Genomic DNA, 14,990 nt, shown 5'->3' with positions numbered 1-14,990 from the left:
CTTGTCCCAATAGATCTCCCTCCGAGTCGATATAGGATGATCAGCAGGCCCCTGTGAGATCGGTAGTGTGGCCAGCACCACGCACAGCCGCCTTTGTCTCCCCAGTGCTCATGTTTACATACTGTATGAGATTGAGTCGACCTCGGGGAGGCCCAGGACTTGTTCAGATATTCGTCACTGATGGTGGTCATGAGTGGGAATCAAACTCGTGGCACGGGGTTCGTAGCGCAGTGCGCTAACCACTACACCAACAGCTGCCACTTGCCACAACGTGGTGGTGACGTCACCACAGCGCTTGTGCCAAGCTAGGTGCACCGTGAGGCCACGTGAAGTGGTGAAGGCTCACCGACAGACCCAGGTGCCATGGGTTGACTGAGATGACTGGCAGATGCACCACCTATGCTCCCTACTCTGACAGCTTTCTGGATTTTAGCCGCCCGGTGCTCCACTCATTGTTGTAAGCGTTGCTCCTCGGCCCTCCGTTATTGCTTGAGGGCCACTTTTGCAATCATAGAGAAGGGAGGGCATAACTGTGACTGAGAAGAACTGTAGATTCGTGTGGAGCAAAAGGCCAGGTAGGTTCCATGTGGCTGATTAAAAGATAATGCCGCTCGATTGATTCAGAGTGAGGCCTCTCTTGCCAAACCGGAACTAGCCATAAGCACACTGCCCAGGTACGGGAACTCCTCCACTCTATCCATAACTGCCTCATACCTCATGGTGGTGTTGATGAAGCAGTTGTGAATTTGAGGTAGTGGAGTGTTTGATGGCACAGCATACCCAGACAGACACTTTGTATGTGAGGCTGATGGTAAGTCCCCACTTCTTACTGGCATACTCCACGTTCAGCAGCAGTCTCCAACTCTTTCCCAGGTGAGCAGTAATTACCAGATTATCGGAATACGTAACATGGTTGACCAATAAGGAGCAATCCCTTGACTGCACCTGGGCACCGATCAGCATCCCATTGTATCTATACTAGATGGAAAGTCTCGGTGATAAAAAAATATGTTAAAGAGTGTAGGGACCAGAATATATCCTTTCGCCACCCCAAGTTGAGCAGGGAATGGCTCTGACTCCCGGCCATGCAGCTTTACCCAGGCCTGCCCACCATCTTGAAGGTCATTAATGATTTTGAAAAGAGGGTCAAGGACCCCAAAAGCGTTAACAACCCAGAGTCCTGGCATATTGATGGTATCATAGGCCTTGACCAGGTCAATAGAGCAGAAATGCACATCCCGTTGAAATGTCTTACACCTCTGTGCTGGACAACTACACTAAGCCACCGCTCTCTGCACATACAAAGACAAAGATCCCCCATATAGCCTCAAAGATCCCCCATATAGCCTGAACAGACTATTGGGCCAAATGCTGTTAGCAAGTACCTCTGAAGGCCAGCAACGGCACACGAGGGTATTGGTGGCCATCACCACGCCCGGCCGCCTTTGTATCCCCAATGGCGATGTTTACACACCACAGCAGGTCCTCATTGGAGGCTGAGTCTACCTGGGAGAGGCCCAGGACCGGCTCATATAATTGTCACGGTTTTGGCCGTGAGCAGGAATCCAGCTAGGGTCGCCGGGTTTGTGGCCCAGCGCACTAACTACGACTACATACCGCTGCACATACACAACAACCGCCATTCGCCACTAAGTGGCGGTGACGTCACCACGACGCTTGTGCCAGGCTATGTGCACGTTGAGACCATGTCAAGTGTCAAACGCCCGCTGGCAGGAGGTCACGGGGCAGACCCAGGTGCCATGGGCCAACTGACTGAGATGACTGGCTGATGCACCACCTGTGCCCCCTACTGTGCCAACTTGCTGTGATTTAGCCACCCAGCACTCCGCTCGTTGTTGTAAGCATCGCTACTCCACCCTCCGTTGTTGTTGGTGGGCGACTGCCTCCAACTGCCCAGTAGCGTCTTTCACGAGCCTCCTCCACAGAGGCCGATCTTGACACCACTGGTACCAGTCATCGGCAAGTCCACTCAGCTCCACATCCTCCTGTACCACATCACTCCATCTCTTCTCTAGCCCGTGCCGCGCTCGTTTCGCCTCCTCGATCCAGTCAAACAAAAGCTGTTTAGGCATGCGGTGGCTGGGCATGCGGGCTACATGACCCAGCCAACGCAGCCTTGCCTGCCGGAGGAGCTCACGGATGGGACTTTGTCCAGATCTTTCAAGGATTTGTGAGCTCCTCACACAATCCAGCCTGGTTAAACCTAGGATGGATTGTAGGCAGGCCAGGCTAAATGTTTCTAACCGGCGAAGATGTTCCATTTGGGGGGTACACGTTTATCAAGCGTAGAGAAGGGAAGGAATGACCGTGGCCGAGTAGACCTGAAGCTTCGTATGGAGCGACAAACCAGGTAGCTTCCACACAGCGTTATGCAACCGATAAAAATATAATGCCGCTCGACTGATTTGGAGTGAGACCTCTGCTGTTAAACCGGAGCAGGTCATGAGCACACTGCCCAGGTATGGGAAACTCTCCACTCTCTCCACAACTGCCCTATCACCAATTGGGAGTTGTGGGGTTGGAGTGTACGATGGTACAAAATACCCAGGCTAGTGCTTAGTTTTGGTGGGGCTGATTGTAAGGCCCCACCTCTTAGTGGCAAGCTCCAGGTTCAGTAGCAGTGCCTCCAAATCCTTCTCCGAGTGAGCAGCAATTACCAGTTCATCGGCATACATAACATGGTTGAGCAATAGGGAGCCATCCCTTGACCACACCCCGGCATCGATCAGCCTCCCATTGAATCTGTACCAGATGGAAACTCCTCCGGTCGACCTATTGAAGGTTTTATGAGCTATGTGGTCGAAATAGATGTTAAATAATGTGGGAGCCAGAGGACATCCCTGTCGCTCCCCAAGGTGAACAGGGAATGGCTCCGACTCCCGGCCACATAGGTTTACCCGGGCCTGCTCACTATCATGAAGGGCCTTAATGATCGTGAGCAGATGGTCAGGGACTCCAAAAGCACGAAGAACAGCCCAGGCCTACTGATGGTATCATAGGCCTTGACCAGGTCTATAAAGCAGAGATGTAGGTCTTGTTGGAATTCCCTACACCTTTCCTGTTGCAGACGGACAGAAAATATGGCATCTGTGCAAGACCGCCCTTTTCTGAAACCGAATTGGGGCTCCGCAAGCCTCTCCTCAGCGTACCTAGCAAGGCGATGTTGAATAATCCTTGCCAGGACCTTTTCTGGCACACTGAGGAGTGAGATTCCCCTGTAGTTGTTACAGTCTGTGCGGTCCCCCTTCTTAAAGAGGGGGACCACCAGGGCATCCTTCCCCAATCCTGTGGAATCCATCCAGTGGTCCAGACTTGTTATGATGTTATGTAGAGCAGTCTGTGCACAAACGCCACCCTCACTCAGCATTTCGCTTGGGAGATCATCTCTGCCCGGTGCTTTTCCTGGTATCAGACTCCAGATCGCCTTCAGTACTTCCTCAATAGATGGCACCTCAGCCAGCCACTCACAGGGGGTGACTTCTTCTTCCAATAGTTGAGGCACCGCAGCCTCAGCAGGGTCATCCCCACTTTGTCCCACGATGTTTTCCAGGTTGAGTGATTTCCCCTCCCCCAAAACCTCACAGAAATGCTCAGCAAATCTGCAAACCTGTTCCAGAGGGTCTGAGATTGGATCACCGTTCTTTCCCCTAATGATGGTAATAGGTGTGGCATTGCAGGTTACTTTATTGATGGAGTTAAAGAGCGATTTGTGATCGCGGGCCATTGAGGCAGACTCCATCTCCTCAGCAACCCGCGACCACCACCCACCATTGCAGCGCCTCACAGCTCTCCGAACCTCCAAGCCAAGGTTGTGGTAAGCCTCCTCATTCTCTGACGTGGGATGCTGTAGCCGATGAGAGTGGGCCTGTCGCTTTTTCTCAGCCAGCCTGAACACCTCTGTCAGCCAGGGTCTCTGGGGAGGTCTGCACCGTGTACCCAAAGCAGCCATTGCAGCTGCATGAGCCAGAGTCCTAAACCTCCCCCATTTCCTCTCGTCATCAGGATTAGTGAGGAACGATGTCAACCCCAGCCGCAAGCGATGATGAAATTCTCGCCTGCAACTTTCATCAGCTTACTGAGACCATGCTACTATAGGTTTTAATGGGGTCCTGGGTGTACATCCACCATCGGAGTTGTAGAATGGCAGGCATATTTTACAGATGACAAGTCGATGGTCAGTTGACAGATCAGCTCCATCGTAGGCCCACATCCGCTGTTCTGTCACTATGTATTCCAGCAGATGTTCTTGCTTGGACCCAGCATGCATCCATGATGTTGTTTGGATGCGCCGATGCTGGAACAGCGTGTTGGTAATTACAAGCCAATGGGCTGCACAAAAATCTAGCAGCCTCCTGCTGTTATTATTGAGCTGATCTGGCCCATGCCTTCCAATCACTCCAGACCAGGTGCCAGCATCATGACCAACTTGGGCATTGAAGTCACCCAACAAGATGACTCTATTCCGAGGGGCCACTTTAGCTAGCACCTGTGACAGGTCATAGAAGGCATCTGACTCATCGGCCTTGCCTGCATCCCTCCACGGGTGTTCGTCTTCGGTGGGGGCATAAGTAACCACGACCACCACTCCTCGCCTCTGGTTAATGGGAAGGCGAGCCCAAAGTAGCCTGGGGCTTCCAGCTTCCCACACCTCACTGCCACGCTCCCACGCCCCCTTCATTCGTTTGTTCAGAAGAAGAGCCACTTCCTGTTGTTTGGCAGTCTCCTTCCCCGATTAGAGGATTCTCCAAACCCTCATGGTGGCAGGAGCCAGAGCCGGTCCACCGGACCTCCTGAATACCACAGAGATCCAGGCGTTACCGGTTCAGCTCCCGACAGCGGAGTGGGCAGCCTCTCCTCCGCAGTGAGCGTTCGAACATTCAATGTAGCCATCCATAGTGTTTTTTTGTTGTTTCTGGAGGAGCCCCGAGGGTAAGGATTCAGTCTCCTGGCTCTGCCAAATGGGGTTTAGCCAGGAGACGTCATAGACGCCTGTCCCCCCGGGGCTTCCGGCACAAGCTTTTTAATAACAAATTTTTTTATCGTGGTTTGGTGGTAATGCATTGAAGGTGGAGGGCTTACCAGCCACTCGCACCCGTCCAGAGCCTCCATTTGCCCTATGTGGTGGTTCGAAACGCCATGAGGGGAATGGCCAATCGAAATTGTCCCTCCTCCCACGGCACTTCCCACCACAGTATTACCGTCCGGTACCAATGAGGTAGGGGGTTGTTTTTGCCAGACTACACACACCAACATGCAAGGACATTTCTTTGACGTTTGACTCTTTAGATATCGTGGTTCGTGGTAAAGTGTGAGCGTGAAGCAGTTTAGAGTGTATATGCCTCTATAATGTATGGGTGTATAAAGTGACATTTTAACTGTGACATGGTTTCAAACAATAGTCGACACGCGCAAAGATCCAACCCGGCATGCAGCCCGCTCCTCGCCTGCCTCTGACGTAAAAACTACGTTACTTTACCGTCACAGTAAACCTGAGATTCCTGCTAAAATGACCATTTAGGCATTTGTGCTCATCTGTGTACAGACCTGTAGAGCCATTCGTGTAAATTCTAAATTCCTATAATGAGTTTAGTCACAGGACAACCTCTGTTAGCTTCATCTCAGATTTGAGCTTACAACTGTGAGCCTCTCGCCTTCACGTTGAGCCACTGTCCAGACAACCGTGGACTGCATACGTGGTGCAATTAGTATCTCTCACACAAACTCACGTCTCATCAATTCACATTCTAATGATGTTCTAGAAGGGCTCTGAAGATAAAACTTGGCACAAATGTAGCCGACTGGATACGCATAATTTGGAAAATCTGAAAATCAACATTTCCGATTTTGGATCCCAAATATGAGCGCGCGGAGGCTGATTGGTTTTACTCACAGAACAGGCTTAGTCCAGCGTTCCACATTGCTCCGAGTCACTCTAAATACGCACAGGAGCCTCATCGGTTATCCGAGTAATTCGCCTCGCATGGAGTGTGACGCTAAAGCGATAGAAATGGGGCAGTGACTGCTACCCTTTATGAGTGTATCGACACGCACGCATTCACGGATACCGAGACATAAGTAAATAACAACCGCCATTCCTCACTAAGTGGCGGCGACGTCATCGAGGTGCTTGTTGTGCTGGGCTAGGTGCACTTGAGGTTGTCACGTGAAGCGTTGCATGCTTGTTAAGAGGTCAATAGTTTTCACAAACGACACAGATCTGGACATTGGTATTGACGAACTGTGCCGTAAGATTCGCGGAGATTGGCTCAGGAGAGTCGTCGTTTCCATGGATTGACTCATTCCATAGGCAGCATAATGAGTGGCCTCACAGCTCTCGTAGGAGGCGAAGGGTCACCGTCGGAAGCTACGCGGGTCGGCTCGTGTAATGTCTCCAACTGCTCTGAGAATCATAACATCAACCAGGGGAAAATACGCCTCCCATCTTCATATGTCTGTCTCTCCACATAGAAAATAATATTTTTACACATCCCATTTGCGGCATTGACTTCTGGGAGCCCATCTTGTCAGCAGCATTGATTATTCCTCTCATCTATTTCATTCACCTCATCGCCACCATTACATCCATATGTACAATTCTTAATGTTCTGTAATGTAACCTTGGTCAAGGCGCTATATAAATTACCTTAAGATAAGATGAGATTCAACACGCTGCAGCAAGCTGCAGCATGTACATCATAATGCAAGATCTGACCAGTTCCATCCAGTGCTCGCTGAGCGGCATTGGCTTCCTGTTGCCGAACGAATACATTGTAAGGTCGCACTCATTACACACAAAGTGCTTGCCACAAATGAACCACATACCTTGATGATCTCATCAAAGAGCACAAACCATCACGCGAACTCAGGTCATTCTCGAAGGGGCTTTTGGCGAGCCATCGAACAAAGATGGTCACTGCATCCCGCGCGTTCAGTTGTGCTTCTGCAGCCCTCGGGAACTCTCTTCCTTCCGACATTAGGAGGCCACTGGAGCTCTGCTCATTTCTTTAGAATTGCTTTTGTGTTCAGTTTGTTGTCCTTCCCCGCAAATCCGCTTAGCACGGTTGGCTAAGTACGGTGCGAAAAAAGTTCAACATATATGCACGAAAAAACTCTGGGTTTCGAGATTTAATGCTTCATCAGCATTCAGGCTTGCTTGAACGAGCAACCTATGGATATCAGTAAATTGGTCTTCACGACCAATGTATTTCGGACGAGTTGTATATTCATGTGTATTATTTTATATTTCATCAGCAATATATTTAGGAATATGATGCCAATTTCGAGGTCTGCTGGCCACGACGAGAGGGCTTCAGGAGAGAGAGAGAGTTTAGTTAGTTCTGTTACTCCTCCTCCGTTGAAGGAGCGCATACCACAGTGGTTCACTGTATGATCAGTTGTGTGGGTTGCATGGCCAAAGTCGCACTACTGTGGCTTGTGTCTTTAAGTTTCCATTGACGAAAGAGATGTGCGTAGCGGCCTGCTGGTGTTCTGATGCGGTTGATGGTTACACCACCAGTGTCTTCGAGGAGGAAGTCAAAGGCAGGAGGTGCGATGTTTGGGTCTTGGGTGAGTGAGGTGTTTATTTATACTGGACGTCAGCGCTGCTCCACTCTGTTATTCATTAACCGAGGGAAATGCTTACCAAGTTTAGCCGTCGCTAAGTGGCTGAAATGTAATGACGTCAACCACTTTTGCAATCAGTCAGATTCAGCCGTGCTAGTTAATTTTTACACGTGCCTTGAATCGTGCGTGTAAGCATCCAATAGTTAGTGTCAAGTTGACTTTGTGTAACCAGGCAATAACTCAAAGGGCTAGGATGAGTGACGTTTGCAAGAGTGAGGTTGGATCACGAAATTACACAACATGTATAAATCAAATTACGCCATAGATGTTAAGCTGATAGAGCGAACTTGACAGAACATGAGACAACTGACGATACAAACGAGGCAGAACGCACGGGACAAGGATTGTGAAAACGCAACGAGACGACAGAACCGATTCTTGAATCAAATCTTTACCCTGATGGTGACAATCTGTGGGGCGTGTGTCAGAATGGAAGGGTGGGGGTGGGGTGATGAATGAGTACACGCCGCAGATTGTGAATGGTGTTATTAGTTCGAGTGTGTAACAAAAGTAACGTTCGAGGTTTTATTCAGCAGTTCCATGAGAGATCCACGGGGCTCCCTGACTCGGGCCACCTCTCGTCAGCTGGCTCAGGGCTTCTAATTGCGCAATAAAGCGTTTACAACCTGAAGCCAGTGGTGGAAATTCCACATTCCTACGCCAAAGGCGAATCTATTCATATCTAACCGCTGCTGCCTTCCCTCGAACGTGGAACTCGTTCTATAAACATCTTGCAGTTCAACAGCATTGCTTCAATATAGTCTCACCCTTATGGTGAGACACTGAATGTTGAAACCGGTCCAGGGATTGCTTGTGTTAAACCAATGCTGCTAGAAGTATGCACTCCCAGATGGCTGCGCCGCTGAGGCGATGTGTAACTAATTTTTTGTTTCATGTGGCGGGACAGATACGAGAAGGAGACGGATTGTTTGCATATTGATTGTTATAATCTCCACTACGTCGCCCGTGATTGTTTTGTGTTTTGATTGATTGCACTGTGTAACACTTTTTTTGTTCCTAGGTAGTAAGTGTTATTTCCTAATTGCTTCTGCTTCAAAAGTACAGAAAATGGCTATTATTCCCCACAAACTTTTCTTTTGTGACCAGGACAGTGATATTTAGAAATTTACCTATTTTCCAGAACATTCGAGATAGATTCAGTGCTGAGTAAACTTGGAGTAACTTCTAGAACATTCAAGAACTTACTAGTAATATAAATAGTCGTATAAATACAGGGGCCTTAAGCCCACCAGTTAAATTCTTGACTTAAAGCTTTCGTGACTGCAGGATTATTCTTTGGGCCTTTCGGTAAAGTCATGTAGATAGGTTACATTTCGATCACAATACAAGCGATCGTCATCAGGAGGAGTTAAGTGGAAACCCTCCCCGTAGAGGCAGTTAAATCTTGACTTAAAGCTTTCGTTACTGCAGGATTATTATTTGTAATAAAGTCACGAAAACTTAAAGGCAAGATTTAATCGCTTCTACGGGGAGGGTTTCCTTAACTCCTCCTGATGACGATCGCTTGTGTTGTGATCGAAACGTAACCAATCTACTTGACTTTACTGAAAGACCCAAAGAACCCACCAGTTCAGTTTAATTCCAGCTGCCTAAGTGGATACAGTGAGGGAAAAAAAGCATTTGATCCCCTGTGATTTCGTACGTTTGCCCACTGACAAAGTAATGATCAGTCTATAATTTTAATTCTAGATTTGAAGCTTTCGTGACTGCAAGGATTCATACTCTTTGGTTTTTTCGGTAAAGTCACGTAGGTAAAATAAAATAAAATCACGACGGTTCGGAGGCAACACAAGCTTCCGTCTTCAGGTTTGAACAGTCACAGCAGAATAGCTGTACCAAGTGGGGAGCTCTTGAGACGACCGGGATTATATACAAGTTAAGAGGGGGGAGGAGCCAGAAAGGGACATGGGTGGGGGGGGGGCTGAGTTAAGCCGCCTTTTGTTATGCTGCAGGGGGTGTTTGGGGGGAGCGATGGCGCGCTGCACAAAAGCAATTACAACCCCATTTTTGTTAGAAAGCAATGGAAATAGCTGTACAATTATAAGGCAGCTAAAGTTTGACATACAACCCATTGAGAGTAATGGAAATGGCTGTACAATTATAAGGCAGCTAACGTTTGACTTGGTTTATAACATGTTTCCAATGGTTGCTCAATTTGAAACCATCCTCTCGGTTGAAGTTGTGTCTATGTTTGTATATTTGGATGGCTTCATGGACAAATCTTTGGTAATAACCGGTAGACTTCCTGTAAACAGTGGTGGGAATCAATCTTCAAGTAGGCTCTTTGGGACATTCTGTTTACAGGAAGTCCACCCACACAGATTCCTACTTGAAGGCTGATTCCCACCACCACCCGACTCAAAATAATTCTCTCATCAAAACATTATACCATAAGGCTCATTGTATTTCTGACCAACACCACCTGGCCATTGAATTAAAACATGTACATCTGGCCCTCAAGATGAACGGATATTCTGACCGTACTATCCGCCAAGCTGTTTTTCCCACCATACAGAAACAGCCACCTGGTACTCCGATCAAAATCATCACGTTACCTTACATAGCAGGCGTTACCAAAAATATTTCAAAAATTCTAAACAAACACAAGATCCAGGTCCGGTTCAATACAGTACACAAATCCGTGATCTGATCTCATCCGTAAAGGATGTCATTCCTGACTTACAGTACCCCGGTGTTTACAAATTGAGTTATACCTGTGGTGACTGCTATATCGGGGAGACGAAACGACATATTTCTGACCGAATCCGCGAGCACAAATCAGATTTTAAACACGGCAGAACGAATTCTTCGGCCGTGGCTGACCATTGTTTGAACACAGCGGGTTCTCATGACATTGTTTTCTCCGATACCAAAGTACTATGCAAACCTCCCGGTTATTACCAAAGATTTGTCCATGAAGCCATCCAGATATACAAACATAGACACAACTTCAACCGAGAGGATGGTTTCAAATTGAGCAACCATTGGAAAGATGTTATAAACCAAGTCAAACGTTAGCTGCCTTATAATTGTACAGCCATTTCCATTACTCTCAATGGGTTGTATGTCAAACTTTAGCTGCCTTATAATTGTACAGCCATTTCCATTGCTTTCTAACAAAAATGGGGTTGTAATTGCTTTCGTGCAGCGCGCCATCGCTCCCCCCAAACACCCCCTGCAGCATAACAAAAGGCGGCATAACTCAGCCCTCCCCCCCACCCACGTCCCTTTCTGGCTCCTCCCCCCTCTTAACCTGTATATAATCCCGGTCGTCTCAAGAGCTCCCCACTTGGTACAGCTATTCTGCTGACTGTTCCACCTGAAGATGGAAGCTTGTGTTGCCTCCGAAACGTCGTGATTTACTTTAGTTGTTTTATTTTATTTTACCTATGTGACTTTACCGAAAAAAAAGAGTATAATTTTAATGGTAGGTTTATTTGAACAGTGAGAGACAGAATAACAACAACAAAATCCAGAAAAACGCATGTCAAAAATGTTATAAATTGATTTGCATTTTAATGAGGGAAATAAGTATTTGACTCCTCTGCAAAACATGACTCAGTACTTGGTGGCAAAACCCTTGTTGGCAATCACAGAGGTCAGACGTTTCTTGTAGTTGGCCACCAGGTTTGCACACATCTCAGGAGGGATTTTGTCCCACTCCTCTTTGCAGATCTTCTCCAAGTCATTAAGGTTTCGAGGCTGACGTTTGGCAACTCGAACCTTCAGCTCCTTCCACAGATTTTCTATGGGATTAAGGTCTGGAGACTGGCTAGGCCACTCCAAGACCTTAATGTGCTTCTTCTTGAGCCACTTCTTTGTTGCCTTGGCCGTGTGTTTTGGGTCATTGTCATGCTGGAATACCCATCCACAATCCATTTTCAATGCCCTGGCTGAGGGAAGGAGGTTTTCACCCAAGATTTGACGGTACATGGCCCCGTCCATCGTCCCTTTGATGCGGTGAAGTTGTCCTGTCCCCTTAGCAGAAAAAAACACCCCCAAAACATAATGTTTCCACCTCCATGTTTGACGGTGGATTCTTGGGGTCATAGGCAGCATTCCTCCTCCTCCAAACACGGCGAGTTGAGTTGATTCCAAAGAGCTCCATTTTGGTCTCATCTGGCCACAACACTTTCACCCAGTTGTCCTCTGAATCATTCAGATGCTCATTGGCAAACTTCAGACGGTCATGTATATGTGCTTTCTTGAGCAGGGGGACCTTGTGGGCGCTGCAGGATTTCAGTCCTTCACGGCGTAGTGTTACTAATTGTTTTCTTGGTGACTATGGTCCCAGCTGCCTTGAGATCATTGAAAAGATCCTCCCGTGTAGTTCTTGGATGATTCCTCACCGTTCTCATGATCATTGCAACTCCACGAGGTGAGATTTTGCATGGAGCCCAAGGCCGAGGGAGATTGACAGTTCTTTGTGTTTCTTCCATGTGCGAATAATCGCACCAACTGTTGTCACCTTCTCACCAAGCTGCTTGGCAATGGTCTTGTAGCCCATTCCAGCCTTGTGTAGGTCTACAATCTTGTCCCTGACATCCTTGGAGAGCTCTTTGGTCTTGGCCATGGTGGAGAGTTTGGAATCTGATTGATTGCTTCTGTGGACAGGTGTCTTTTATACAGGTAACAAGCTGAGTGTGCTCCTAATCTCAGCTCGTTACCTGTAAAAAAGACACCTGGGAGCCAGAAATCTTTCTGATTGAGATGGGGTCAAATACTTATTTCCCTCATTAAAATGCAAATCAATTTATAACATTTTTGACATGCGTTTTTCTGGATCTTTTTGTTGTTATTCTGTCTCTCACTGTTCAAATAAACCTACCATTAAAATTATAGACTGATCATTTCTTTGTCAGTGGTCAAACGCACAAAATCAGCAGGGGATCAAATACTTTTTTCCTCACTGTATATATCTGCATTTTTCTGTGATGGCATCAAGAGGCTGCAAGCATCCAGCAGATGCATTTTGCTATATCTGGCCAATTTATCAAGACAAGAGTGAATAAGAACTCTGTGGAAGCATCTGCTAAGATGTGTGAGGCCTACAAGGCATATTTCGGCATACCTGTCGGGGATCAAGACAAACCCTGGGCACCTCATTTCAGCTGCGAGCAATGCAAAAAAACTCTGGAAGGTAAGATGGACAATTGTTGCTTAGAATTTAATGTTATAAAATGTTTAAAAAAAAATTATTGGAAAAGTTTATAAATTTAAAATGTTTAACAATTTTAAATGTTATTGAAAAAATATATTTCAGAAATGTTGGGAGAATCTCTTACACATTAGTCATGGGTGAAATAAATGTTTTTTTAAGGATGGTACAGAGGGCAAAAGATAGCCATGAAGTTCACTATCCCAAGAATTTGGCGGGAACTCACTGACCATTTAGGCAACTGTTACTCCTGCATGATGGACCCTTCAAAACTTCGGACTGGCAAGAATGAACCTGCTATCACGTATCCGGACCTCCCTCTATCCATTGTCCTGGTGCCACACTGCCATGAGCTTCTCGTAACCACTCCTCCCGAGAGAGAGCAGCCGTCTTTAGAAGAGAGCAGCAAGTCAGAGAGCGAGAAAGACGTTGTGGATCCTGGTGACAATTTCAGAAGTGGAGCTGAGGAGAGAAACCCATACTACCCCAACTAAAAAGACCTCAACGACTTTATCAGATATCTTGGTCTCACCAAGTCCAATGCCGAGCTTTTGACGTCGAGGCTCAAGCAGTGGAACTTGTTGCAGATCAGAGGAAGCGTCACCAACCTTTTTGCAGCTTTTTCACCCATTAAGATGGGCTCTGCTTCTGCCACAGTGACCAGTCTGTTCAAGGCAATCGGAATCGCCTGTAATCAGAATGAGTGGTGCCTCTTCATTGACAGCTCATCCAGGAGCCTCAGAGCCGTGCTCCTCCATAATGGTAACAAGTACCCGTCTCTTCCCCTGGCTCACGGTGCACCTCAAAGAGGATTACAACAGCATCAAGACCTTGCTGGACGTCTTGAAGTATGATGAGTACGGCTTGGAGGTCATCAGAGACTTCAAAATGGTGGCATTCCTGATGGGTCTCCAAGGCGTGTTTACCAAGTTTCCCTGCTATCTTTTCCTTTGGGACAGCAGGGGCAGCAAGGTGCACTACCATGGGCGGGACTGGTCACAGTGGACCGAGTTCTCTGAGGGGATGAACAACGTCAAGTGGGAGCCACTGGTGGACCCCCGGAAGGTGCTAATGCCACCACTGCACATCAAATCGGGCCTTATGAAACAATTTGTCAGAGCTGTAGATAAGGAGTCGGCAGCCTTCAAGTACCTTCAAGACTTCTTCCCTAAGCTGTCCGAGGCAAAGGTCAAAGCCAGTGTCTTCGTCGGACCACAGATAAAGAAGATCCTGGAGTGCAATGAATTCCCCAAAAAGCTCACTAATAAGGAGAAAGCGGCTTGGGCAGCTTTTTCGCAGTGGTTCGTGGCTTACTGGGCAATGACAAGGTAGAAAACTCTGTGGAGCTGATTGAGACTCTGGTGAAGAACTACAGCACAATGGGCTGTAGGATGTCCCTCAAAGTCCATATCCTTGATGCTCATCTTGATAAATTCAAGAAGAACATGGGAGCGCACTCATTGGAGCAAGGCGAGCGCTTCTACCAGGATATACTGGACTTTGAACGCCGCTACCAAGGACAGTATAATGAGAACATGATGGGAGACTACATTTGGGGGATGATTCGTGAAAGTGATTTACAGTATAATCGTAAATATCGAAAAACTACTCACTTCTTAATCTGTTGTAGTAATTTTGTATTACTTTAGTATAAATACATGTTTATTTTTATTCATGTTTTTTTTCTGACTTTATGTGAACGAAAAGACACAAATTCGTCCGTTTTCTCATTGAAAATAGGTACATTTCAAAATATCACTGTCCTGGTCACAAAAGCAAAGTTTGTGGGGAATAAAAGCCATTTTCTATACTTTTTAAGCATAAGCAATTACGAAATAACACTTACTACCCAGGAACAAAAATTGTGTTACATAGTGTTGTTCATTTCACACGTTGCAGGACAGGAGCCAAGCCCCCCGGCGTGCCCCCTGCGCAAGCACAAGGCGACACGAAAACCGCGGACACCGTTCACCACCTCCCAGCTGCTCGCCTTGGAACACAAGTTCAGACAGAAGCAGTACCTGTCCATCGCGGAGCGTGCAGAGTTCTCGACCTCGCTCAGCCTCACGGAGACACAGGTGAGAACCTCTCCGGCCACGCCATCAATCGCGGTCCTCGCATTTACATTGCCCACCTTGTTGCGCATCGCTAAGAGTGGCGAAGTAGG

General features: G+C 47.4%; 1 protein-coding gene across 1 annotated transcript in view; it reads left to right on the top strand.

Annotated features, from left to right (window-relative positions):
- Positions 1-14,990, top strand: part of LOC103091793 (homeobox protein MSX-2) — a 32,342-nt gene that overhangs the window by 13,376 nt on the left and 3,976 nt on the right. The window contains exon 2 of the mRNA XM_032952550.2: positions 14,723-14,901. Within this exon, the coding sequence (XP_032808441.1) occupies positions 14,723-14,901 (179 nt within the window). The remainder of the gene's footprint in view (positions 1-14,722; positions 14,902-14,990) is intronic.

This window comes from Petromyzon marinus, chromosome 11, assembly GCF_048934315.1.
Source record: "Petromyzon marinus isolate PM22_M1 ecotype Great Lakes invasive population chromosome 11, UKy_Petmar_22M1.pri1.0, whole genome shotgun sequence".
In the NCBI taxonomy this organism is placed as follows: Eukaryota; Metazoa; Chordata; class Hyperoartia; order Petromyzontiformes; family Petromyzontidae; genus Petromyzon; species Petromyzon marinus.
The sequence above is the reverse complement of the archived record's forward strand: the minus strand, read 5'-3'. Positions and strand labels throughout refer to the sequence as shown.